This window comes from Amblyomma maculatum, chromosome 2, assembly GCF_055883805.1.
Source record: "Amblyomma maculatum isolate TAMU_Amacu chromosome 2, ASM5588380v1, whole genome shotgun sequence".
Lineage (NCBI taxonomy): Eukaryota > Metazoa > Arthropoda > Arachnida > Ixodida > Ixodidae > Amblyomma > Amblyomma maculatum.
Genome location: NC_139345.1, coordinates 17,691,535 through 17,718,330, shown reverse-complemented (window position 1 = coordinate 17,718,330; position 26,796 = coordinate 17,691,535). Strand labels below are relative to the sequence as shown.

Genomic DNA, 26,796 nt, shown 5'->3' with positions numbered 1-26,796 from the left:
ACTCACGTAGAGGTGAAAGAAAAGATTAAGTGATGAGAAGGCTTACGTCACTAATGCTCGTGTTCTAGTTAACTGGCATTTAGTTCGGTACTATCCGCAACATTGTTATTAAACGGTGCAAATTTCGTATGCAGGGAAGCACAAGAAGGAAAGCGATGATTTATATAAAATGACAGGAAAATTACGACAGGAAAATTATTAACGCTTATAAATGCGCAATGTTCTTAGGAGATGACCTGTGAGAGCCTACTTGAAAAGGTTGCAGCTATGTTTTTTTTTAACGTGGAGGCAATATCATCCAACGTGACGCGTTCTCTGTCCAGCTCGAGAAAGCATTCGTAGCCCCCCTCGCACATATACTACTGTCCGTCAAGTAAAATCAAGTGGTGGGCTAGTTGATGAATCTGAACTAAAGAAAAAAGTCCCACACCGCCAAAAAAGACGATTACACAGATAGACCCGGACAAGGCGGACGCTGAACTTCAATGCATTCTTTGACAGAAGTAAGTTCTTGGATAAGGGATAGAGTGGAAACGTTCCACCACATCTGCTGAAAAGCATAGCCTAGAACTTCCGCATTCTCGTTCAAAAACTCGCAGACCTCAGGAGATTTTCTCGTGGCAAAATGATTATCTACTGTCAGTGTTTATAACTGCCTAAGTAGGAAAAGGGTGACTGAGGTTCACAGTAGTCCGGACTGGCACATCGGGCGTATGAGTCTTAGTGGGAAAAAGTAGCTTCAGCTTCTGCATTCCAAATAGTTATGGCCTACCTATGCCAAATTCGCATCTTTATTCCGCGTCAACAACTGCGGATCATGAACTGAAAGTGCATTAAGTTGAGCACCCGTCCTACCCGTTTCTACCTGTGTATTTGTCTTCTTTAGCGCAGAGAAAATTTCTCCTTTAGTTAGAATGCTTCTTTTCGTGTTCGTACGTGCTTGTGGTTGTGGTTATCACGTTTGCCTCCTTTGCGTGGGGATATTTTTTGTGTGTGGTTGGCTGGTTGCGCGTATGTAATGCCCAAAATTACGCTTGTACCAACTCTAGCATTCCCGTTCCTTGCTTTAGTCAGACCGACTTGTGATGGAATGCGACAATCTATATTAAAATGAATTAAATTTGGGTCACATGCATGCGCCGTGACGCTCACATACGGACAATGATTCTAAGCAGAAACACGCGAGTGCTTACAAGTGAGGCAATGAAAACAGTTCATAAGGGTTTCTTTTGGTTACAATCTTTTATGTCTGTGTGTATACATGAGATCAAAGGATTCAGTAACATAAACCATTTCTGCAGGGTTTTAGTCTAAGAGTAGCACGGATTAGATCAAAATTACTTAACGAATTGAGTAAAATGTCTTCTTAATAAATACCGCCTCTAGGAATTTCCCATACTTATAAACGTCTTATATGCCTTTGAAGCTTGCGCATTTCCTTTGTATGTGCAACACATAAACATGAGCGGCGGAAGATCTGTAATATTAGTTACCAGCACACACCTGATGTCAGCGATTTCTCATATGCATTAGTGGTCACAGAACTTCTCCGCAACGCTATGAGAGAGGTTTATATACCGCTCGCGGCTGTTGCACAGGGGCTCTGTTGGGCAGCGAAGGGCATCGGTCGCTGAGCTGGGCGCTATTGCGACCAAAAATTAAGGCCATTAGCCGCTCATCTGACGACAAGTTCGGCGTTTTACAGTGCTTTTTTTGAATTCGGGTAATGCAGTTGGTATGCGTGGAACCATGCCGAGAGCATTTGACGCGTCTGCATGCCGTTCCGGCAAAAGAAGCGGGACAGAAAAAAATCTCACTGCCCCCTACCTCCAATGATACCGAGCTGGCGGGGAAGACAAAGCGGACATTAGCGGGGCAAGAAACAGGTAGCTTCACTTCAGCCTTAGAATGCGTGCGCGTTTGTGGAGGACAATGTTTTGATAACAAAATAACCGGCGCCGGCCCCCTTTTTCGACGTGCAGACAAAGAGAGTCCGTAGTATTCGCGAGTGTGGTTTCGAAGATTGCGGAGAAAGAATTCAGAAGCTTTAGAGAATGCAGATAACGGTACAGCGCAGTTCCAGCCACAATGATACGATGTCGAGATTGAGTAAGTCGGAGGAGGTGCACAAAACTAGCGAAAACGCTGGTGCGACCCGATCTGCCGAGCCGCTGAAAGTGGCTGGCAGCTTAGTTCCGTGCCACTAGCGACACACAGCCTGGGTCCTTTTAATTAATTCAAGCGCTCGTCGCTCAAACAGTTAAGAAAAACGATTTAAAATAAATTCTTCGTCACATTGTTTACAACACGTACAGTTAGCATTCAGGAATCGCCAGTCACACACGCCGCCATGCAGTGTGTTTCATTCAAAAAAAAAAAAAAAAAAAAGAATCCCAGATGGCAACGTGTGGCGATATATGCAGACTTATGTAAGAAGGCAGTGGTCAGCGAAACTAAGGAAATGGAAAGGAAGGATAGGCGAATGTTTCTATTTCTTGCTAAGTGGCGGTGTTAGAAAAATTTAATATTGTGATCATTCTATGACTCCGGTATGCTTGTTTGAAAAATAAAAGAAATAAAGTGAGATCCCAAACAACGACTTACGAATTTTGCCACGGTGCTACCAATTGAGTTACAGCATCTTTCTACTTTCGAGGGTATGTCGCATATAACCTAATCATGGGAATGTTCACCAGCGCCACCCTCGCCCACAGAGGCGGATTCCCCCATGCGTCAACTCAGTAGATCCTGTTTAAGGCATGTTTTGGGAGACCCGGTTTCGATATGTAGCAGAAGAGGGTTCTTGCGCAGATCCGATCTTCCTTGAACAATAGCGTTCAAAATGCCACTTGCTCTAATAGAGGACGTGCTATCCGCAGCTGCGGGCGACGGCTTGCGAGGTATCTGTCTTTCGCTATCGGCTTTAACGTCACTCCAACCACTAAGTCATCTCATGGGTGGGGGGCTAACCAGCTATTGCGTACCAATTTATTCATTGACGTCCTCAGCGTAAACCCCCTTCCCCCTTCCCCTTCCACACTTTCACCCCAAGGCCCCTTTGTCGATAAACATTGATTTGAGTGGATGAGCTATTGTGATTGTGTCGCCTTGGTTGTGGCATCACTTCGCGCTGCGGTCTGCCTTTAGTGATGCACTGACGGGCAAAGGCTCCCTATACCAGTTTTCTGCTGTAAAAAGAAAAAAAAAAAGAAGGATAAGCATTCACATTTTACTGAAAACTAGAATATTGCTGAAATTGATCACAATGTCCCTTTAAATAATGCACCAAATTGGACAGTGCCTATGTAGGAGGAGAGGTTGTGAGGAGAAGAAAATCATGACAACTCTCTTACTTTCGGTGCCATATGATAGAGGCGGGAGGTGGCAGATATTGGCACCATAAAATGCCGCAGGTTGGTCCCGTATCACCATCTGTGTAATGCTATACGCCGCGCATGTGCGCGTGCGCAAAATTTCTTGTCCACTGAAAATGGTGGAACCACCGACCACATCACTTTTAATTTCAAACACCAGATAGTGTACCTCTTGACGCCCGCTGATTTTATAGGTTTGTTATACAAAAAAGTGGTACAGACAAGAAAGCTTTCTGGTTGTTTCAGGCATCTCAGTGCTTTAGATAATTGTTCGTTGTATATATGGCGTCCTGTGAAGAACCAGATAATGTTTCTCTCAGCAGAAAAAAAAGCGATGTTCAAGATGCGTGATTTTGGCTCAGAAGTAGCACGCTTAAAGCCACCATACCGCGCCATCATCCATCTGAAATAAAGATGATTGCCTCGCTTTAGTTTCATTAAAATATATTTTTCATAAGCTAGGCTTGTCGTGTTCTACTACATAAGCAACACACCGAAGCAGCTGCAGGAGGTGGCATGCTTAAACTTGATGCCCATCCCGTGACACCAAACTGGTTTCAAAGCAGGCGCAGTGCACTGCAGTGAGCGTACAGGGGGTTATAAGTTCGGTATACATTTTTAAGTGAAGAACGTAAGTTAAAAACGTCCAACAAGACTGCAAGCTGAATTTTATAGCAGTCTTGACCGCCAGTCCTCGAGAGCAAACAATTCGTTGTGTAAATCAAGGGCCACGGCAGCTGACTGTTGTGCCTGAAAGTGCTTATTTTGTTTGTAGACACATTCCGTTTGCACTACGCGAACAGAAACGTAAGCAAGCAGGCTGTGTTTACTCTATTCTCTTTATTTCTTTGCCGTTTCGCAAAGCGTTCTTTTGCTCGTTACGGACACAAGAGCAACGGATTTCACATTTGAGCAAACTATTGAGATCGCTGTGATGTCTCACAGCCTACAGGCGTGCACCACGATGTTTTTATTCCCCCCCCCCCCCTCTTTTTTTTTTTTTTTAGGTCTTTCTTTCGAAGCAATGTCTTCAGAGTAGTACTCGTCCGTTCGTCTTGCAACGTCCGTTTCACGGGCAGAGTTCGCTCTCCACGTGAGTTTTTTTCAACTGTGCTTCTGAAGACGCGAACAATCTTTCTTTTTTCGCTCTCGGCGAGCAGCCTGCTGTTCACCTCGTCTTGCTTCGAGTAGAGCGCCACGCTGGCTGAATGTAGAGCGCGCAGTAGAAAAAATAAACGAGTAACATTAACGCGACAGGGGAAGGAACAACAAAAAACAACAATAACAATCTGTACAATGCGTCATAACACATGGGCAGTGTTGTCGCTACGAGCTGGATCGCCTCCAGGTAGTCCAAATGCCACCGTGCTTTTCCGGGTAGGATCGGGGATCTTCTGGTTCGTTCCGGTGTGGGATCATATTCTCCTCGTAGCTTTGCAGCATGCGGACCATCATGCCCATTGTCTGCTTGCCATAAGGAGATGAAAAAGAAAAATTAACTGTTAAATTCATGCACAAACTTCAAAAAATAAAAATAAAGTGTGTGAAACCAAATATTAGACTAGCAATGTACCGTGGCAGCTATGCTCGCTGGTTCTTTTTCTTAAAAAAAAAAAAAAAAAGACTTGTTGCGTTTACAGAAGACCCTTGAAGCTAACGAACAATATATTTTCTGTGGTGGAACGTCCAAATGGTAAGAGTTTGCTAGTCTGAGCGCGACAGATGTTCGAAACAAAGTAAGGGGGAGGGGGTGTCTAGCGAGAGCCTATAAATACGAAGTCATCTCTCATTCATTCGTAATGCAGGTACTCCGCACCAATGAGTACATCATAACACAAATTTGGATCATGTTTTCAGGGGCACTGTCCAGTCGAATTAGATGTATCGTGTTCTGTGAAACGGATTCTCACATTAGCGTTGCAACTTTCGTCGAACTACGCCTTTCATTTTTGTGAAAATTATCTCCAGGCGTACATCAGTCACTGATGCGGTGCCAACGCAAATAGTACGTGCCATGTTTTACTCCATTTGCGAATTTGCGAATAAGAAGTTAAAGCTTACGTTCTGCTGTGGAAACCCACTTTCGCGTACTGATTGAGCGTTACGAATAAAACAATACAATCTGTGGCGTTGTGAGTGTGTGTGTATTGTGCTTTACCCTCATTTTCTTTGCGCAGTTGTTACTAACCTGTCTATAATTCATGCACGTAGTTTTCACCGTTCAATATACTTGTGCTTATCTGCCTCAGACATAAAAGTTACTTATCTGCCAAAATATTTTTCTGTCGGTTCATTTCTTCACTAATATCAGCGCATTACAATGTACAGATAGGTGGACAAAGTAAACAGACGGTCATCATGAGAGACCGTTTAATAAGCTACAGCAGTGATTCTACTAAATGGACGTAACGGGGACCTTTGTGGGCCAGATGGAAGTGCTTGCGGGCCTTTTGAAGAAGAGGGAGGGGAGAGGGAACGATCTTGGGCGGTGATTTCGTGAGGACGGCTGCCGCAGTTCTGGGAGCAGGTCGCGGAGTTGGAATTGAGTCAAGGCTGAAGTGGCCTCTAAAACACTCGCACTTAATAAACCAGTGCGCCATGGCCTGCGGAGGACGTAGGTAATGGGCGACGTTTCGACGCCGGTATGCAGGCCTCTAGAAGGGATTCGACTCCTCTCAACACCACGCCTCTCTCTCTCTCTCTGGGCACCCGAGATGCTTTGCATTGCAACCTTGTCCACACAGATACCATCATCAACAAACGCTGTAGACGCCCCCCCCCCGCACCCCCCCCCCCCCCCTCTCTCTCTCTCTCTCTCTCTCTCTCTCTCTCTCTCTCTCTCTCTCTCTCTCTCTCTCTCTCTCTCTCCATTTCTCTCACACGCGCCTTCCGTCGCATTCCTCTCGCATTGCTTTCGCTTTGAGAAACTAAATTCAGCTTTGAACCTCGAAGTTTAAGCCCCCAAACCTGCACCTAGAGAGGCTAGATCTATCGCGCGACTTTTCTTATTTTGTGGGCGTGGGTTTCGCGCACTCCGAAAGTTGTATGCGGGCCCCCATTTGAGAAAGTGCTAGAGATTAGAGGCGCTAAGTGAGCACGCGCAGTGGAAAATAACAATATGGGGACTCGCACTGTCGACTAAAAGGCATGATAAGAAAAAGAAAACGACAAACTAACGTTCTTTAAAGCTCTGAGAGGCCTCATTCGAATGTCCAGTTTTAACAAGGAGGATGAGGATCGAATGTCGGCCTCTCGTTACTGTATATTGAGAAAATACAGTATTCAAAATATTTGGTTAGAAGCTTATAGCTTTTAAATTCTGACAGAAAAGGACAAACTAACATTCTTCTAAGCTCTGAGAGACCTCATTCGAATGTGCAGTTATGGCAGGGAGGATTAGTAGGAATGTGGGCCTCTCATACTCTATATTGAGTAAATACAATATTAAAAATATTTGGTTAGGTGCTTATAGGTTCTAAGTTCTTGCAGGAATGTTCATGATTAGGTTCATTGATGGAAGCTTATGGTGTGGCGGAAGGCACAGATGCGTCCGGTAGGCGCTGCCAAAAGATGGTTACAAGGCTGCGCACAAAATATAGCAGTTGCGGTCCTGCGGCGCTGGAGGACTTGGGTCTGCTAAGATCACTTCTACCCAGTCTTCTGTAAATCGCACTCAATTGCTCTTGAACTCTAGGATTAGGACGGACGCAGAAAAGCAACTGACGTAGGGTCCCAGGTTCACTTACGCCCGCTGTTGCCACGCAAGGCGTCCATGCACTATGCGAGGCCATTACAGTGGCTACCCAATGTAATGCCAGTTCGCAATAAAGAAACCCATGTGGTCAGAATTATATGAAACCCTACGTGAATGCGTTAATTATAATCCGAGACGGTTTTGGAGGTTAAATGTTCAAACAAAACAAAAGAAAACGAGCAGAAAGAAGTGGGGGTTAGACGGAGACTACTGCAAAGGCAGCGCACCCGGCGTACCATTGCATGCCTGTACAGAGCTGCATAGAGACAGACGCACCCTTCTCCGTATATTGGCCAGGTTGAACATCTCGCACGGGTCGATCTCCAGGTCGAAGAGGTACGGCGGCTGCTGAGAGACGAAGTTGCTGCGGTATGCGAGCACGCCGCACTGCACCGTGGCGTCCCTCCTCCAGTTTGGCCGGAAGGGCAGGCGGTTCGTGTTGTAGAACATGCGCAGAGACTTGGCCGCTAGCGACTGCTCCATGAGCCGATCCAGCTCGTCGGGATCCACCATAGGCCTTAGCTCTCCCGTTGTCTTGAGGTGGGTATCTGACGAGCCCCTCACGGGCATGTCGTACACGATCTTGTGCTTGCCGTAACGCAGGGCGCCTGCGCCCGTCACCGGGTCGATGTTGAGCAGCACCTCCTTGCGCGGGGACCGCCAGCCGCGGGACAGGGTCTCCCACATGTTGTAGCCGTCCATGTAGCCCAGGTTAGAAGGGTTACCACCTGTTCAAGAAGGAAGAAGAAGAAGATCGAAAGACGCAAAAAACACTACAGGACGTGTGTACGGGTCCTCGTGTTTGCGCTGCGCTTCCCAGTGTAATTAACTTAAGGTAAGTCCTTTAAAATTTTCATTCGTTTGGGCGACACCAAGGAAACGCTGATAAGGCAGCATTAGGGTTTATTTTGTTATAAGAGTGCTGGCAAAAAGCGGACACATCAACTATGCCTCAATCAATCTCTGGATGCTTGCACTTATTCTTCCAGGTGGTCGAAATTTCCGGAGTCCTCCACTACGGCGTCTCTCATAGCCTGAGTCGCTTTGGGACGTTAAACCCCACAAACCAAACCAAACCATATTCATTCGTATGGACCGTTCGTATTGTTTAATCATTAATCGTTTTTATGTGAGGCGGCAAAAAACCGCGGCTTGCCTTAACAGGTCCTGTAAGAAACTACTTATAATAGACACGATTTTTAATTTGTAGTCCTCGATTATTCATGTTTCTTTACCATAGTATGGTATGAAATACGCTATTATATTAGTAGTCGGTCATAGCTAAGATAAATATGACTACAGTGCTTTGTTCACGGCTCTATGCTGCATTTAGTCCCCAAAACTTACGACTAAGCTTTATTGGCACACTAAATGCCCGGTTTACATAGCAATTTCCCAGGGAGGTATTTACGTTGTATTTACGCATCAACTACGTATTTACGTAGTTGTATTTATGTAACAACGCCATAAACTTGGCAATAAGCACGCGTGGATGATCAGTACCCTTTAAGCTGCTGTTGTCTAAACGCGATGCAGATTAACTAAGCTGCACGACCAAGGAGCGCATCGCTCAGATTCAGTGATAATACGCTAAGGGTAACCAACTTACACTGGCAGTGTCTCGTTTGAACGACCGGCAGCTTTCTACTCTGTTCAGTGTTATGTATTGAATTTAAGACAATGATGCATATCAAGGCAAGATGACACCGTTAGACGTTTCGTGCCTGTAGAATTACCAAAGAACAGTTGGCAGCACCGGACTGGACACCATTTATTATATTAGTAGCCCCTCATTTTTTCATAATAGGCACTTAACGATTGAAGTCTGTTAAGATCGGGTTATCATATCGCGGCGAGCTTTAAGCGCACTAATTTATAAAAACATTGCCCAGCTTACCGCTCTACTACATTATTATAACAGTTTGATCAAAGCCGTTGCTTATACTGAGGCTGCTTGAATACACATGAGGGTTGTGGTAAGTGCCTCAAGTTTTGGTGTTATAACATGGTATACCAGCCTCGACTTCTGTCCATCTTCGTGATGGATTGCTATAACTTCGTAATTTGCAAATCCCGTCCAAGTTTCAAGTGTAAAAATTTCTTTCATCCGGAGAGCACAACTTTGTTTTCTTAACATAAAGTACGAAAACCTTTACCATCGGCCGTTGACCCCTATTTTTTTTTTTCGAATGAGACGAGAGTTTAGCATCTGGTAACTATTTAATGTCCCATCTCAGCAAAATAATCAAAACTGCAACAGTCGGAAATGATAGCACGGATATTCCCGGCTACAAGTTCCGAACACGATTAACACCCCCCCCCCCCCCTGAATAATAATAATAAAAAAAAAAAAACGAAGAAAAGAAAAATTGCACCGTACTTTCACATTAGTTGTAATACAATATTGACGTGGCAGTGTAGTGTCTGTGATCGTATCTTTCTGCTATGCCTTCATTTGTTCCAAGCAAATATCAGTACCTGAACCCACGCGATACACTACAATATTCGGGGGCCGTGACTTTCAGGATTGGCCATTCCACATCATCGGTTGATATGCTGCATCAGAAGATTGCACTCATCAACATAGTGATCTTGTTCTCGGAATCGCTGTTTATTTGCGCTGTAGTAGAAGGTGTAACTTTGAGAAGCTGTTCGTAAACTAAAATTTTAGACAAATAGTTATTAGTATTGCTGTTGTACGTTAGCTGAGCTATCATCGAGATGAATTCAGGCGCAGATTGTATATATGAGCTCAGATTTCCTTGTGCGACCCTCAAAGCTTGAACAGATCGAGGCAGAACTTTGCCTGACAGTTGTTGAGAAACGTTGGAACACTGACCGGCAGCAGCGTAGAGTGTCGGTAGCCAGTCCGTGATGTGCATGAGCTGGCGGGATACGCGGCGCCGTTTCTGGAGCAGGGGACTCCATATAAACGCTGGCACTCGGACCCCTCCCTCCCAGAGGGACATCTTGGTCCCTCGAAGGGGCCAGTTGAAGCCGCTGTTGGAATGGACACCGTATGGCAGGGCACCGTTGTCGCTGCTGAACACTATTATGGCGTTCTCCAGCATGTCAGCGCGCTGAAGAGCTTCCGTGAGCCTCCCTATGGAATGGTCCAAGTTGTCAACCATGCCTGCGAGGGAACATGAGAGGTCTTGTCAGATGAACGCGAGAGCCAAAAGAGTGCCACTGCGGAGTGCTGAGTGAAAGAGAGCAAAATGATGCACGCAATTTCAACTTCGTGTCAAAGTTTTAAGGTCTTAGAGGAAACGGATAACCAGATTGGGTTTAGACTGTGTGAGTGGTTCGTGTCGCAGCCCACTGATTTTGTCATTAGAGGCCTGGTCAACCATCTTTTACATTTTACTCGTCTCATTAAGAGAATTTTTGGTCAAGCTCCGTCTTTAAGTGCATATGACTCACCAGCATTAATGGCTCCCGTCTGAACCTTCCTACGTGAACCCTCTTTCGCGCACATGAACTTTTCTACTCGAATAATCAGTAATACTTTAATTTGGACTGCTATCATTTTACGCATATCATTAGCCCACAGTCGTAAGCTGCCTCATCATGTAAAACACCAGCCGACATAGATATAAAGCCCCTCTTTAACCAGGCCGTGCGAACGTGCTTGCGGGGCCTAGGATTACAATGTCTGACTCTGATCCAGATGCCACGGGCTCGATTCCTATATCACCGTTTCATCTGGAATGAGCTGTGCGGATCGCCATGTCATGTGGTCTCGTGACGTCACACAACGAGCTGACCAGTCAGTGTCCGGCCATGTTACCTGTCAACTCCCACTTGCCAGGGGCATTTGTGATTTTTTTTTCTCAGTATGCGGACAACGTCGATGACAGTGCCGACGACGGTGCCGACAACGGGTTTTCTCCAGAACGGGGCTTTTATCGCTTCGCGTTAAACTGACAGGAAGAAGAAACTTAGGAACGAAAGGAAGGGCGGATGAGAGATTCCCAGAGAAGGGTCCCAGTTATGAGGTCCGCTCTTTTACTGAAGAAGCCTACATGGGAGATCAGTATTTACTGTTTTTGAAATTGAGAACGTGGAGTTCTCAGGGCAGGTACAAAAGGAATTTGCAGTCCATTGGGACGAATGACCTTGTATCTGCTTGTCCCTGCAACTCACTGTGACATGCAAATAAGTAAACGCAGAGAGGGACTTTAGTGTTAACGCCAGTCGACCCTTCAAGAAGCGCAAATGTTAATCGGATTGGAGAAAGCATGAGATGATTTGTACGCCGTGGTCTTGCAAACGTTCATGATGGTGAGACATCCACACTCTCCATATTGTGAAAGCTGCTTGCAGCTGACTGCAAAAAAAAAAAAAAAAAAGAGAGAGAGAGATGGCGCTGGTCAGTATGGATTCATGCATAACGCACTTCTTTACCATAGTAAGTTCTCCCGCCTGCTGCCGCTTGCACCCTATGCATTACTGCTGCATCTCACGAGCTCGGTGTTGGCTGTATCCGCGGAAAGGGAGAATCAGCGGAATGAGAAAATCACAAAACACTGTTAGAAGACGCGATGATTCGGTACCTTATTTGTTGACGTAGATTAAAGCCCCCACCATATTTTACCCCTCTTTGTTGAAATACAGCATATACTAGCTGATTTGGGAAGCCGGCAAATTCGCGTCGAACGCATGGCATGAAATCAATCTTTCAGTTCGAAGTTGGTGCGCTTAGCTTTGAGAGTGCGCATGTGGTCGTGGTTCAGTTTGAAAGGATGTGTACGTGGGCAGCAAATCGAGGTTGTTTTAATATATCTTTTCATTTAATTAACAGACGTGGCTGAAGTTTATCAGGGGTTGCTGCATTTAACACGAATGAAAAAAGAAGACAATGCCTTCAATTTGCAGCGTTTTAAATGTGAGAACGATGACCTATTCAGCCATGACGAATGTCTTGCAGGGAGCGGTTACTTGAGTACTTGCACACCCTCAACTAACCCTCTGGATCATTGCATAGAAGCCTTCAATGCCCACTCTGTTGAACATGAGGCAGTTATATCTGAAAGCAAAATTAGGCTTGCGAAAAAGTTTCCTCTAATAAGTAATATGGCCAGTATCGCCACAAGGCCTTGCTTCGCCTCACCTGCGAAGAGTGTCCTGTTGGCATGACCGATGTAGCCAAACTTGCGCACGTTTTCTTCGGGTGCCTGCAGCGGTTCTTTCTCCGTGGCTGCGTGAGGCGCCAGGTGGCTGAGGTACAAAAACAGAGGCTACCGAAAATAACGAAGAAGAGCCAAGCGTCCGTTAACCTGGAGCGCGAAAGAATGGCCGCTTGACCGCCCGTCGCCAGCGGCCCTGACGACACACCTTCAAAACGAACATGCGGTGAACATATAGCTCGCATTATTTTGCTCACTGTCTGATGGCTACCATAAAAAGCATTGCCAGTTCACCCCAAAAAGATCTGTAATAATACGAACAAAACTTTGGCAGGAAGCGATTCCTTTGGTCAAATCACGGAGGGTTAGGCTCACAAACTGTTAGCGCCGTTTAGCTGCCGGCCAAGTCCACGCACTTGCCACATTTGTCAACGAGGGCTGCTTACAAAATGACAACAAAAGTGCTGACCAGTCTTAGACAAATCGTATGTATAATAATAATACTAGCCTAGTATGCATAAGTGTATTCTAGACTAGGGGACAGCTTTAATGCGCATTATTCTCTTCATGCTTCACGTAAGGCTTCAATTCAGAGTAATAAGCGCGACGCATAATTCATCTGCTGGTAATGATTATTAACCTACAAATTTCTTTAACGCAGACTAATGTCCAGCGTTTGCTTTTGTTTCAGTATCACTGAGAGTGTATTGCTGTTTAAAATGCTCATCTTTTCGGACACTATAACGCGATCAAGAAGCTTTGTACATGTAAAAACCTCGTACGCCATCTACGCAAGTGTCTCTTGTGATTGAGCTGCAATTTTTATTTGTTTTTATCATGATTGGTCGATCAATTTTCTAACTATGAGTGATCAATGATAATGCGACGTAGATTCTTCATGCGAATAGTAAGAAAGTTATGTTATATATAATCTGATATTTAACATTATTGAAAAAAATATCAATGTTTGGAATATTGAACTTATCGTGTTTGCCATGGTTGCATAAAATCGTTTTTAGGCAATCAAAAGACCTTGCGAAACAAGAAAGTAAAATAAAATTGTAAATCTGTGGCCGTGGCCGCAAGTCACCTGGGATTTGTTGTGATTTTCGATGAGTGAAATGGCATGGTCGGCGAAAAGATCCGTGGCGTATCGGCCAGATCCATTCTGGGTTGGAGACATGTTCATTCGGAAGTCAAGACCAACATGTCTTTTCTGGAACGGAGAAATTAATTGGTCTTTGCAACGAGATTATGCATAAGAACTTAAAAAATGTTGAGGAAAGGAAACGTTTGAGTACCTAGGGTCATTCATAAAGTCTGCGTTCAAATGCTGGGCTAGATTCAACTACCCGAGGACGAACGTAGAGGAGTACTTTTGTCTGTAGACATGATTGTCACGATAAAATTGCACGAAATCGACAGGCTTTCAGCAAAGTTGTTTATATGAGGCCCAGAACAGGGTGCAAGAAATAGAAGCGCTTGATGGAAACTGTTTCTATTAAATAACATGTTTTCTTTAAAATACTTCATCTCTTACACGAGTACTCTAATATTTCAATAGACTTTTCTTTACAATTCTGGATGTGAGCTCGGTGCGGTGTTGCAGAAGAGTTCTATTTGACGTTTCAAGTTGGCCTGTGGTAAATCAGAAGGCGAAGTGGGTGCCGACGACAATAAATTGTACAAGGTGGTCTAGTAGGTGTGTCATTATGTAGGATTAATTGCATGCAGTTAGTGCCAGATATTCTAGCTTTAGATCTGTCGTGAGATATGCTAGGAGCACCTTCTATGTCCCCATCAGCGGAATGTTGGAAGCTAGCATTTAAGATAAGAGGGACACCAAATTTTGTTCCATGCATACAGCTGACAGTATAGCATACGTTTATTAATTCGAGGTTAGATAGCGATGAAACACTTACGAGAAAGCTTTCATTGCATATTACTTTACAAACCTTAGGCCCAGTATTGGCGCATTATTGGCAATAGGGCCGGACCTTGACAACCCTGTACCAATACTGGGCCCAAGGTTTGTTCTTCCTGGTCTTCTTGGATAGTTTATTGATGCTGAAGCATTTTTTTAATATCTTTCAGTAGTCATATTCTTCTATTTTTTTTTACTTCAAACGTTCTTTTAAAACGTTCTCAATGGCACAGAAAAATTAACTTGCTTAGGTGTGAGACCCGTTAAGAAGGTACGTTATAGTTTAGCAAAATAAAGGGAGTGTGTAAAGCATGCGAAACGTACACGTGCAGTCATTCCTATTCTTCAGTGCTCGTACGTGTACAGCGTGCACTTGAAGGCACATTGAGAACAAAAAAAGTCTAAATTCGCCTGTACTGATGAATTTCGCGCTTTAATATATGAACACTACTTCAACTGAAAATTGAGTTTTTACAAGCTACAAAAGATAAGTTCAATACAAGGGTCGCCATAATCGATAGTTTCAGCAAGCGAGCAGCATGGCGTCAAGATAGGTCTCGAAACGTATTTCTTAGGATTGCCTGTATCCCCGCTTATTTTTAAAATATGCATTAAAGAAGCCCTTGCTGCTCTCCGAGTCATGAGACTGCACTGCCTGAAGGTAAAATTTAAAAGTAAATTCCCTCGTCAATAAATGCGTCTCCTGATGCTTAGCAAGTCAGGAAGAGTCAGGCAATAAACTTTCATGAGTTTTTTTTTGTGTCCCTTTATCGCTAGAAAATTGTGCCATGTATTCAGTTTCATAACCGAAACGTTTTCCTGGTTTTCTATCTCACAATCGGCATTGGCTGATGTTTTCAGCGCTTGAGTCCCTAAGTCGAACTGCGAACGCCTCTTGCGAGAGGTACGGGGATCGATAATCCGCAACCTCCACCACGTGTGGAAGAAGGCCAGGTCGAGACGGCAAGGCAAGGGATGCCGTGTCTGGCGTTTTACTCCGATGACAAAGCCCAGGCGCGTGCCGGAGCCGGCGCCGCGGGACGATGATGATGTATGTACAAATGAAAGGAAGATGATGGCATGTACAAATTAAAGAACGTCCACAGAAGGCTTACAATATTAAGAAATACAAGTTATGCAAGATTCGGAAATGTGTCTGCGCTGGCTGAGGTAGCAAAGTTCTTACCGTTGCATTTTGTCAGGACTATAAGCGAGATGGATTAAGAGAGATAAAAATGAATGATGCATTACCTATCTTGCGTTTAGTTCAGGGCACCTCCCTTAGTCTCACACTGCTACTTTTGGGATAATATCTTATATCCTTCAGTCTGTATTTCTTATGCGAGTTGAGCAGAGGGATGGGATCAGTTGTTCTTAGTACAAGTGAGAAAAAATTCATTAGTGAGAAAAAATACAGGGACGGTTGTACTTACGTATTGATTCCGATACTGATAGTAGTCAATGAAGCCATTGTAGTATCCGAAGAAGGAGTCAAAGCCACGGTATGTTGGCGTATATTCTTTTTGAAAATAACCTAGATGCCACTGTAAGAGAAAAAGACGATTCACTGAAGTAGGTGGGGTTCACTGAAGTAGTGGGGATACTAGAACTAAAAGATAGATGTGACTGACAGAAATACAGTGGCTTCAGATTTCCGTATGACTTTGTTTTCTCGGCTACCTAAACTAAATGTTCTTCAAGAAACCAGGCGTAGAGAAATTTCTGCGAAAGCAGTTATCGATGGCCTGAAATAGGCCTCTTGAATTACACTAAAGCGAGGAACTTCATGCTAATCAGCAACAGTTATTATTCTTTAAAGGCATAGCATAAACTTTCGACGTTGATCTCGGCATATAATTCAGTGTTTATGGCACAGGTAGTTTGCAAAACTGAGCGTTGCTTTAGAGGTGGCTACTATCTTGATACGGTGCTTCTAAAGAAACGAGTTTAGGAAACGAGAACAGGGGAATAAGTTCCTCTATGTATATCACCACGCGACAGTTTTGAAATTTATTCGTTAAACATTTCTTTAAACTGGTGGGCAGGCCTTTGCCATTTGCTGACACGTATTTTGCATGCTCTCCCTTGCTTCGAAATTATGTTATTTAAACCGAAATAAATATTGAAGAAAAAAAGAGATGCCTCATTAAGAAAGTGTATCTACGAGAAAAAATTGTTGAGTGGGAACGGTTATTCAACAAAGCTGTTCCATCAGGATCTAGGAAACACGGCAGTGAGCAATTCGATTCTTATAAATGCTGTTTATCAATGACACGAACTGAAAAATTCGTTTCCATTGATTTCTTAGGCATACTGGTACTCCCTCTTTGAGATACTTAGGGGCAGATAAGATGAGCAAATTTATCTCGATAACCACACGTGTTATGGTTTCAAAAAAATAAAATAAAAATAAAACGTGAAGAAGCACAGCTACAAGCATTATGAGAGGGAACACAGGAGCGTGTGACTCCATGCTTTGCGCTGTAACGACGCATGCAAAGCAATCTCGGTCGGCTGCAGTGCCCACTCCCGTCTTCTGCTAGTTACAGCGCTTTTAGAAATGTCAAGGCCACGCGTTCCCGTGTTCCCTCTCATATTGTTTCTAGCTGTAAAACATTCTGATAGCACTGTTGAATCTACACTGCAGAAATGCGAAAGCCTGAGCGTTGCTGCCACACAGGGTGCATCACGTTTGCTCTCATTATTATTATCAACTAAATGCACCGTCATTATCATTAATACTATCATCATTGTCAATGATAATATCATCATTGTTATACCCCGCCGGGGTGCCGCAGTGGTTACGGCGCTCGACTACTGTTCCCAAGGACGCGGGATCGAATCCCGGCCTCGGCGGCAACTTTTCGATGGAGGCGAAAAGCAAGGCGTCCGTGTGCTGTGCGATGTCAGTGCACGTTAAAGAACCCCAGGTGGTCGAAATTTCCGGAGTCCCCCACTACGGCGTCTCTCATAGCCTGAGTTGCTTTGGGACGTTAAACCCCACAAACCAACCAAACCAACCAATCATCATTGTTATCGCTACTATAATCTTCACGGTAGACTAGCAGAAGTATGGTATACTTTTCATGATCCCGTGAGTGGCGTAGTTGGTTAAAGCGCTCGGCAGGGGATCCGAGGGACAAAGGTTCGACTCCTGGTGGGGACAGGATTTTGATTGACAGCTATAGTGTGATCGGAAGGACGCTGACAGTATGCGACATTAAACGCTTCCGCCATAAAAGGAGTACGAGGCGAGAAGTAAAACATGATCGAACGTTGGACAACAGGATGTACAGCAGTTCGGGGCGTGATTATTTTTCCGATCTGAATCGCGTACAAAAATCCTCGCTAAAAACTGAGCCGAATACGAACGGAATAGTGAGGAAACATATATATTTGCTGATATTCGCTTATTGGACACATATTCAATGACCGAACGCACAAAAACAGTGAAGCGCTGGGGGCAATGCCGCATTATGACGCTTTTGCTTATGGAATTATTGCTGCAGCTGTTAGAAAACGAAGCACTGTTCTCCGTTAGGATATCGCAACACAAGCACGAAGTCACTATATTGACTCTATCATCAGCAAGCGAACGCATAGGAAAGTCATTATTGCTGCTGATGACATAAAATAGTTCCACATCAAAAACACGAGATGAGCGAGAGCTACATATGGGATATGCTATCTGAGATCGGGCATGGAGACCGCCTTTGCTGATTTAGCCTAGGCCTTGTCACGTTGTCCAATTTGTGAAGGCATCTTTTGCCATAAAGAACGTCTGCACGCAAATAGACGACGTGGCGGCGATGAATCCTTCATTCCGCCTATGCCGATCATGACAGCAGGTACGTTATGTGCGTGTTACCAGTTTTTTGAGTACTGATAGAGAAAAATACGGGTTTCTTTATTCAACTCTTGCTCCGACTGTCCGAAAACTATTATAAAATTTTGAAATCTAAACGATTTGGTTCGAATAATTGCGAGCACTGAATGATTCTTTCGCTGAGTTGAATATAGAATATTTGGGTGGCTTTTAGAAATTTTCGGACTCCTCCACTACGGCGTCTCTCATAGCCTGAGTCGCTTTGGGACGTTAAACCCCAGAACGAAACCAAACCAATCATTTCCATCGCGTCAACCAAGCAAGCGCCTATACCACAGAAAGTGCGCCTCAGACAAGTTTTATTTTAATTATTTATGATATTTTTATGAAACACGTGATAGATTACGATTATTTATATTGTGACACAAACTGTTCTTCTTCGACGCTTTGCTTGGAACTGAGGTTTATTTGCTGCGAAGTCTCTATAAGTTTTCACCTTCCCGACCAGATGAGTTGCGTAGCCCAGTTCTTTGAGGTACTGCGGCATGATCTTCAACTCCAGTGGAAGACCCCACGGCTCAGGACTCCTGATTACCCAGTGCTGCATGCCTGCAAGACAAGACAGGGTTGTGAATATCGCGCCAAAGCAAGAGAGGTTACATTCCTGCAATAGTAACCACAGTAAAGGCAGCTCCATTACTCAATATTCTTAACACTTTTACGTTTTTAGAGCCTTGTTATCGCATCGTCATGCGCTTTGCGCCATGGGCAACGTTTTGCACAAGACACGAAATTTCAGCTTGAAGCATTTCCACACGAACAGTTACCAGATACAAATTCACTGCGATGCACAAGTGTTCATTATAATCAGTTATAGAGACCTTGTACAGCCTCCGACGGGTCCTCCGCTTAGCTTTTTAAATGAGCAGGCTACAAATGAAGCTGCGCACGAATCCGGCCTCTCTTCTGTTCGCAAACAATCCAGCTCAGGAGTAGTGTGCAGAACACCATGTTTCTTAAAGATAGGTTGAGCAGGATTAGCATAATCGTCAGTATAAATAACGACATAGACCAATAATTATCAAAAGCTGTAACTTTTTCAGAAATCCTCTGGAGCACATGCAGTTAAAGTATTCAGCTATGAGTCTTCATTTCCTTCAAAAACATCCTTTTGTTGCTTTTTTTTTTTACTAGACGTCCAGTTCCAATCTGGCTGCTTGAACGACTAGCTAATGATTGATAAAGACTTACCACACCCTGGTCTTTCTGAAAACAACAGTTACTTCATTGAAATGCCAAATATGCTTAATTGCAATTCAAGTTCAAACCTATTCGCGATCCAGTGCAGTGGAAAATTGTATACACTAATTTCCTATGCTAAGTTCTTCGCTTTCCTTATGGTATGTTTTGTTTTGACGCATGGGTTTCTTGGCATACTACAACGTGCGATAAAGCCCCAGTTATGAGGAGGGCTCTTTGGTAAGGTACAGTGAGAGTTCATCCAATAGGCGCGCCATTTCGTGTTAGTCAGAGCAAGGTTTCGTAATAATCAGATCCTTTTTTGCGTGGAATACCAATGGCAAAATACATAGAGGTCACAGAAAGTAAAAATCACCATTTAGGCAATTATATAATTATTCGAATTGGCTCTACGTTTGTTTTTATGACGCAGCAACTAGCCCAGCCAAAACCTTTACTTACTTTGCTCAAATACTGGAGTTCAAGAAAGTATACTGATAAAATTGATTTTAAAGAAGTCCACTTCAAACAAGCATGTGAGATATGTTTATCAGCCTGCGTACAGTCGCCTCGTTATGCAGTTTTTGAACACCGTTGTCCATAGCTCACCTGTATGTATGGGATACATGCCGGTCATGAGCGCCGACCTTGACGGCGTGCACATCGGCTGCACGTAATAGTTGTTAAGCACGATGCCGTCAGCGGCCAGGGTGTCGATGTTCGGAGTAGGAATCTGGGACGACCCATGGAAGCTGACGTCGTCCCAACCCTGACAAAAAAGAATTGGTTAATAACATGCTTTCAACGCTTCCGATGTTGTGAGAAGCATTGATCGTAGTCACTGAACCAAGGACGTCCTTGAGACTATTTCTGTTGTGGCACCTATCCTTAGCTATTAAACCATGTCTGAGTGATACGTAAGATAACGGTGAAGCGCCAAGGCTGCGCGTGACCTAGAGCCCGCTATAGAAAGTGTTCTGTTTTACCGTTCACGACCCAGAATTATGGAGCCAAGAAGGTAACTCAAAGAAGACGCATAGTATTCTTGTCTCATTACAACAACAGCAGCGACAACAACAACAACAACGACAGCAACGACAGTAACAAAGATAATGCGTGTTGAGATGAATTATGAAGGATAAAGGAGTTTAGAAGGACTTGACTCAATAGCACATAATTTTTGCAATGTGAACCGTGTTATTCTATTTCTCTTCCATCATAGCTGTCCGTGCGCAAATAGTTACAAATTGTCAAGACGCTGGCCCACAAATTCGGCGTTCCACAGTTTAAAAAAAAAAAAAAGCGAAATTTACGTTGCACATGATTGTCGGAGTGCCTGCTACGTGGTGCGGAGCTGCATGATTAGACCATGCAGAGCTGTATGCAAGGTACTTGATCAACAGGGAAACAAATACAACTTCATCCTGAATGGTACTAAAGCGACAGAAAGGAGGCAAATTATGATCAATCTGCGGCGTAAACATAATCTCGCTTAATTTCTAAGCCATATATACATTTTGTTGAAAACGAAATCCCAATGAAATCGAGAGAGATAGGGGAGCTCCAGCAAAGGAAAAAAAAAAAAAAAGAGAGACAGAAAGAACGAAGTTATTACCTTCCCAGGACGCGGAAATCTCTTTCTTTCGAAAATATTGGATTGCTGGAAAATGTACCTTTTAGAGTGTGGCTTTGTATATAAAGCAATCCTCGCAAATTTTTGGGGAAAAATTTTGACGCATAGACAAGACTTGTTCTTACTATCTCGCCTTCACGAACATCTCACCTGCACCGTTAATGACATGCCTGCCACGTGAAGAGGTACAAAGATAGCGCGTTTCTCATTAGATATAATAGCTGAAGCCTGGTAATGTACCAAAGCTCTTTTCATCACCAGCAACTGAGAGAAATGGGACAAGAAAATGCCGCTTTTGCCAAGCGAAAGCATTACCTTGGCAGTTGATGCTGACTTACCAGGTCATCGACGAGAATGAAGATGATGTGCGGGAGCACTTTTTGTGAGACGGCAACTGAGGCCCAGAATATGACCAGCAGCGACCGCATGTTCAGATGCTACCAGCGTTTATCTGAAATGCAAAATCACTTTTCATTTTCTTAACGTTTCTTTAAGCAACGAAAAAATGAATTATTGTACAAATGCGTGGTAAATCTGTGCGCACTTAAGGACTGAGCACCTACGCTGGCGCACAGTGGAATAAATGAAGGGACAAAGTGGACGCTCGGGCATGTTGGTCAGACATTATCGGTGCAGCGCATTCACGATGAGGACGAGGGGAGACAGACACGGCGTTGTGTCTGTGTCTCCTCTCGTCCTTCGTAAATGCGCCGCACCGATAATAAATTAAGGCAATGTAGGTTCTTAAAAAGATGGAAAGGGAGATGTTGCGTCGAGAAGAAAATAGGTTATCCTTAAGCGGCTATGTCGCAACAGGTAGCACGGCTTTAAACATTTTTAAGAGTCGGCTGTTGTGAATCGCGATTAGAGCCCGGACCTGAGATAGTTACTTTTCAACCTTTTAAAAACGTTTAGATGGTAATGGCTGCTAAAGTGCGGAATCATATAAGGACCTGTTATCTCTTACAGCTTTCCTTATCCTTGTTCTTTCTACGGTAACAGCTATTCTCCTGCTCAGCCTTCTCTCTTAGTGTTTTCAACTTTTTGTAGGTTCGTACTCATTTAGCAGTTTTTAGGGTCTTCAAAAATTTGAAACACTAACATTTCTCCCCACACAGTAATGAAATGCCAAGAGTTTTGTTTTTGCAATATCTACATGCGCAATAACGTTTTAAAAACCTAACTCATAATGATGTACTGTGGTCAGAGAGAGGGCTTATGCCTTTGGCGGCGTAATCACATGTTTTCGAGTTCTGGCAAAAGTAGTGCGTTAACGAGAATGACAAGATGAGGAAGGAGGAAAGCAAGAGATCACTAGAAAGAGCGAGACCTTCAAATTTACGCGAAACGGGCGCGCTTCTTCGCAGACTGACGAGTCCAATGCTCCCTTCCTCCCAGCCATCGGGTCGCTTTACTCTGTCTTCTAGAGAGTGGGGAGAGAGACTACGGAGTCATGAAATACGCAACGTAAGCGAGGCTATTGTCTAAACTGGGCCAGCATGGACGAAAGGCTCGGCCACAACCCGTCGCTCCGCCGTCGCCGTCGCCGCAGGAATCACGCCCCGAATCTTCAGCGGTATTGTTTCTCAAGATATGACCACACACCGACCGGCTGGCCGACCGTGCCTCCGGAGCAGGTCGTGACCAAGGAAACGGCGACGAAGATCATGCATGCGGCGCGCCTGCTACTCTTCGGCGCTAACAAGAACGCTCTGTGCACTCAATTGGTGCACTGGAGAGTTTATTTATATATTTTTTTGTCAAGTCAAATTAGTCTGGGCTCATTACACTTTCTTTTCTTTCTCTGGCACATTCAAGGTATGCACTACTCAGTTTGCTGGTAAGTTGCGAGTCGCCAGGCTGCTTTCACTGCAGATAGGAAGGCAGCGGGAACAGTCGCACAGAAATGCGATAATGCGATAATGCAAATGCGGTGCTTAGGCTAGCAGCTTGCTTGTGCTGACCTTGTTGTTTTTGTTTACTGATCAAGAAATGCGCTGTGTGGTAGCTGCTCGCTTAAAGTCGAATATTCCTGCTGCATGAATTTAACAAAAAAAAACAAAAAACAAAAAGAGACAAGTAAATAAGTAAATCATTCTCTATGCGGCTGCAGTAAGTGGTGTGAGGGAATAAATGCTCAGTATAAAATGCGAGAACTCTGATTTGGAGATTAAAATTCTGCCCCAGCACTGCAGCCACACTCTACCCCACATACAACAATAGAGAAAAGGTTGGCTGCAACAATTTTGTTTTAGGTAGCCACTTAGCATACAAGGTTGTTTCCTTGCTGCGCATGTAAAATAGCTAGAACGCCTGTTCGCCAGGCATTTAAGGGGGTGCAATTGTCTACACATACCTAGCTTACAAGGACTACCTAAAAAGAGAAGTGAAACAGTCGTCCTTAGGCTTATTAGAGCTCAGGTGCTGAAATTATAGCTGTATTATAACGTAGCAGGTGGTGCTTACTTTATCGAAGGAACTCTGCTCTATAATCGCAGCTTACTCTTGTACCGGACCCTAACTGTTCCTTGCATTTTGATGGTTTTTTGTCTTGATTTTTGTATGAAGTAATGCTAAAAAAAAAAAAAAAAACGGCGATAAAGTAATAGTTTGCACGCAACTCCGTCTGTCAGAATTTACGTCAGCCAGCAACACGGATTGGCAACTGCCATCTCATGTTGCGCTTTTTTCGACGCTTTGTATCCTATAGCATACACAGATGTTGCCTTCGAATTAGCTAATACTACTAGTCATACTAAAGCATTGAAGCTGTGGGATAACATGCGAATGTGTTACTTCCTTTGCTGCAGTGATATGGAAGCGGACATGCTCGCCATGTATGTCGATGTCCGGCATAAAACATGGGACGAGATATTGCCTTATGTCACATTTGCATATAACACGGCCGTACAAGAAACAACTCGATTCACTCCGTTTCGCCTAGTATACGGACGCGATGTACATACAGACCATGCTCGACGCTATGCTGCCATATGCGGCTGACGACCAGCTGCTTACCGCTGACGCAGAAGAATTCACCAACTACGCTGAGGAAGCTCGCCAACTCGCCCGTAATCACATTACAAAACAGCAAGCAACAGATGCACGCCGATATAACGACCGCCATCGCTATGTCGTGTTTCAGCCTGGTGACAAATTCTGGGTGTGCACACCTGTCCGGCGCCCAGGCCTGTCAGAAAAACTTCTCAATCGTTCCTTCGGACCCTGCAGAGTGTTGCGTCGCCTCTCAGAAGTTACGTACGAGGTTATTCCAGACGGAACTGTACCGAGTTCTAGTCGTCAGTGCTCGTCTGACCTGGTGCATGTGCTTCGCATGAAGCCGTATTTTACCCGCTGAAAGTCGTATTTGCCATCCAGAGCAGTTTTTTTTCTTTGAGCTTGCGGGTTTTCTATCGAGAGGGGGGGGGGGGATATGCCACCTGACGGTTCGAGGTAGAGCTTGAACGACGAAGAAGTTAGAGACTCTCGCGCGCTTCGGCTAGCTAGGACTGTGGACTCTTGAGCTTGTGTCTTCGTGTTACCATTTCCCGGGAACCTCTGTCTTGACTGTGTGTATCTGCCCCTGTTGCCGATACCCATGAATCCCTGTCTTCGTGACACTTTTGCGATTTCAGCTGTGCTGGGAAATAAAGGGTTCAGCATTGAATGCTTTTAGGCACAGGTGTGTGGCTGCTGCAGCTAAGACGAAGGGGGAACAAGGGTTACGTACCTAAAAGCCCTTCAGCTCATCCCTTAATTGGAGCATGCGGGCTGCGCTGTCACCGGGACAGATGCATGCACCAAGAACAGCTTCCCTGGAAAGGACTACGTCGTTTAGTTCGCATATATGCACACTCTGCTCAGCAGCTTGGGAGTGAGGAAATTCAGCCATAATATCATAGAAGTTTATGCAAATGAGAACTTGGTCATGTAAGAGTTAGCTTTTAATATTCGTGATAAGAACAGGGTTGCTAATAAGTGCCGGTAAGTTCTCGCGCAGCGAAGCTCAAGGTGGAAAGCCATGTCATGTCATGTCAAGTCGGGTATATGAAACGATTAAGACTGTGTTGTGTGCCGTAGTGCAGGACTGCGGATTAATTTAGACACCCTGGAGATTGTTAACGTGCGCTGACTAGCTTTAACTGTAAGTATAGCTATTATGTCATAGTCACATCGTTGCTATTCGCCGCGAGATCGACCTAGAGGTGGCACCACCGTCGCTCCGATAGTGGAGATCGGCAGCCGGCGGCGCTTGCAGAAACGCACGCGTTGTATATCTGCTTTCGAGTCCGGCGGGTTTGTTGGCAATGAAACGTGTGTCATGCAATGCATTAGCGATTTACTGTTTAGAGTGTTACAATATTGCAGAAAAAAAAAATCCGTGGATTTTGCCAATGCAGCAAAAAAGCAAAAAAGCAACAACAACAGATGTGCGGATTTTAGGAAAACAAGGCACGCAACCACCCGTCTTTACTGGCATCGCTTTGTACGCTTTTTGCGTTGTACGGCACGCACAGGCCTGATACTTGGGCCTGAACATGACATATCATATCGCCTTTTCAACAGCGTTCGCGTATCTTATACGAGTGAGACAGGCAAATTTAGTGTTAAGCCCATAGAGATACAAGGTTTGCACTCTGATCTGCAGTACTTTAGAATGAATCGAGGCAGCCTGGTTCACTATATCTTACTTGTCTCGATCATTAAGCAGGTTACATGTTGCACTGACAGCGTACTGCCCGGCTGGTTGCCGTAGACTGAGTGGACATGAACTCTGGCTACACAACCAGGCACAAGTATTCCCCGAAAATGAGATTACGCTGACACTGTACAGGAAACCTCGCTGCACAGGAAATCTGACTGCTCACGTGTAGAGCGGTGAGTGGATTGAGTTTGCCGAGCTCACAACAAGGCAGATGCTCCTTGCGGCTGATAATCTGATGTTACACTCTGAAATAACCCTAAATGATTTCCTGAAACCGAGGAAAGTATAAGGTATTTCTGATGTTTGTGATGTTTATAAATGGTAAATTGGTAGTGCAATTATTCCTCTTTTAAATGACAACGAATTTCATCATGTACAGAACTTTTATACACTTTACAAAATTTAGAACTATCAGCGATTAATTTTCAGTAACGTTAAGGTGCAAGCTACTAATCAGTAGCTGTAAAAACTGCGCTTGGTCGCTGCCATTTTCTGCAAGGAATTTTGGGGCGGTTCTGTCGTTTACTTCCAAAACAGGTGCCGGATATAAAGCTACCCTGAAATAAATGGAGTTCTTCTTATCTTGTGCTAAAAATATGCATTTATTCCCAAGCTAAACACCGATGGTTAATCCCGTATGAAGCTATTTTACTCCCCTTGTCAGAAGCAACCAGTTTGCTCGAAAGACAGCACACAGGAAAAAGGGTTCTAATCAGTAATGGTCGCTGCGCCCATTGAAATTCGAACGCCTGCAAAATTGGGCTCTGAAGAAATTCGCGGTCTTCGGCGCATTGAATGAGGCACCATTTTCAAAATTCGAGCCGTTTTTGAAAGCCGTTTGGTCTCGGATTCCGGTGAAGATGCACTTGTTATGGAGAGTAGCGGTGTTTTAAAAGTGACCTACAAACTGAAGCCAGGCGCGCCCATATCTGCTAGCAATTTCTCTGTCGCTTAAATCAGGCCTGGCAAAGACGTGCTTCGGGAAGTTGATGTAAAAATCGTCTAATTCAACGGCGGGTCGCTTCATTTTCTGAACATGAACTGATATCGTGGTCCTAAATCGATTGAATGCAGATGTAAAAGTGAGACGGGTCGACACACGACAGCCGAGGCTGATGTTGGTTGGTTGGTTTGTGGGGTTTAACGTCTCAAAGTAACTCAGGCTATGAGAGACGCCGTAGTGGAGGACTCCGGGAATTTCGACCACCTGGC

At 44.4% G+C, this 26,796-nt stretch overlaps 1 protein-coding gene across 4 annotated transcripts in view; it reads right to left on the bottom strand.

Moving 5' to 3' along the window:
• Window positions 1–3,833: 3,833 nt before the first annotated feature.
• The window catches only part of LOC146198070 (arylsulfatase B-like), a 43,289-nt gene continuing 20,326 nt past the window's right edge, over window positions 3,834–26,796 (bottom strand). For 2 of the 4 annotated variants that reach the window (XM_084593384.1, XM_084593383.1), the window contains 10 exons: window positions 24,610–24,694; window positions 21,218–21,330; window positions 19,856–20,015; window positions 18,504–18,616; window positions 15,615–15,725; window positions 13,348–13,473; window positions 12,242–12,368; window positions 9,968–10,261; window positions 7,405–7,856; window positions 3,834–4,838 (listed from right to left, as the gene is read on the bottom strand). In XM_084593384.1, the coding sequence (XP_084449510.1) occupies window positions 4,701–4,838; window positions 7,405–7,856; window positions 9,968–10,261; window positions 12,242–12,368; window positions 13,348–13,473; window positions 15,615–15,725; window positions 18,504–18,616; window positions 19,856–20,015; window positions 21,218–21,307 (1,611 nt within the window). In that variant the 5' untranslated portion in view covers window positions 21,308–21,330; window positions 24,610–24,694 and the 3' untranslated portion in view covers window positions 3,834–4,700. The remainder of the gene's footprint in view (window positions 4,839–7,404; window positions 7,857–9,967; window positions 10,262–12,241; window positions 12,369–13,347; window positions 13,474–15,614; window positions 15,726–18,503; window positions 18,617–19,855; window positions 20,016–21,217; window positions 21,331–24,609; window positions 24,695–26,796) is intronic. The other 2 variants (XM_084593385.1, XM_084593382.1) reach the window with 2 other exon arrangements.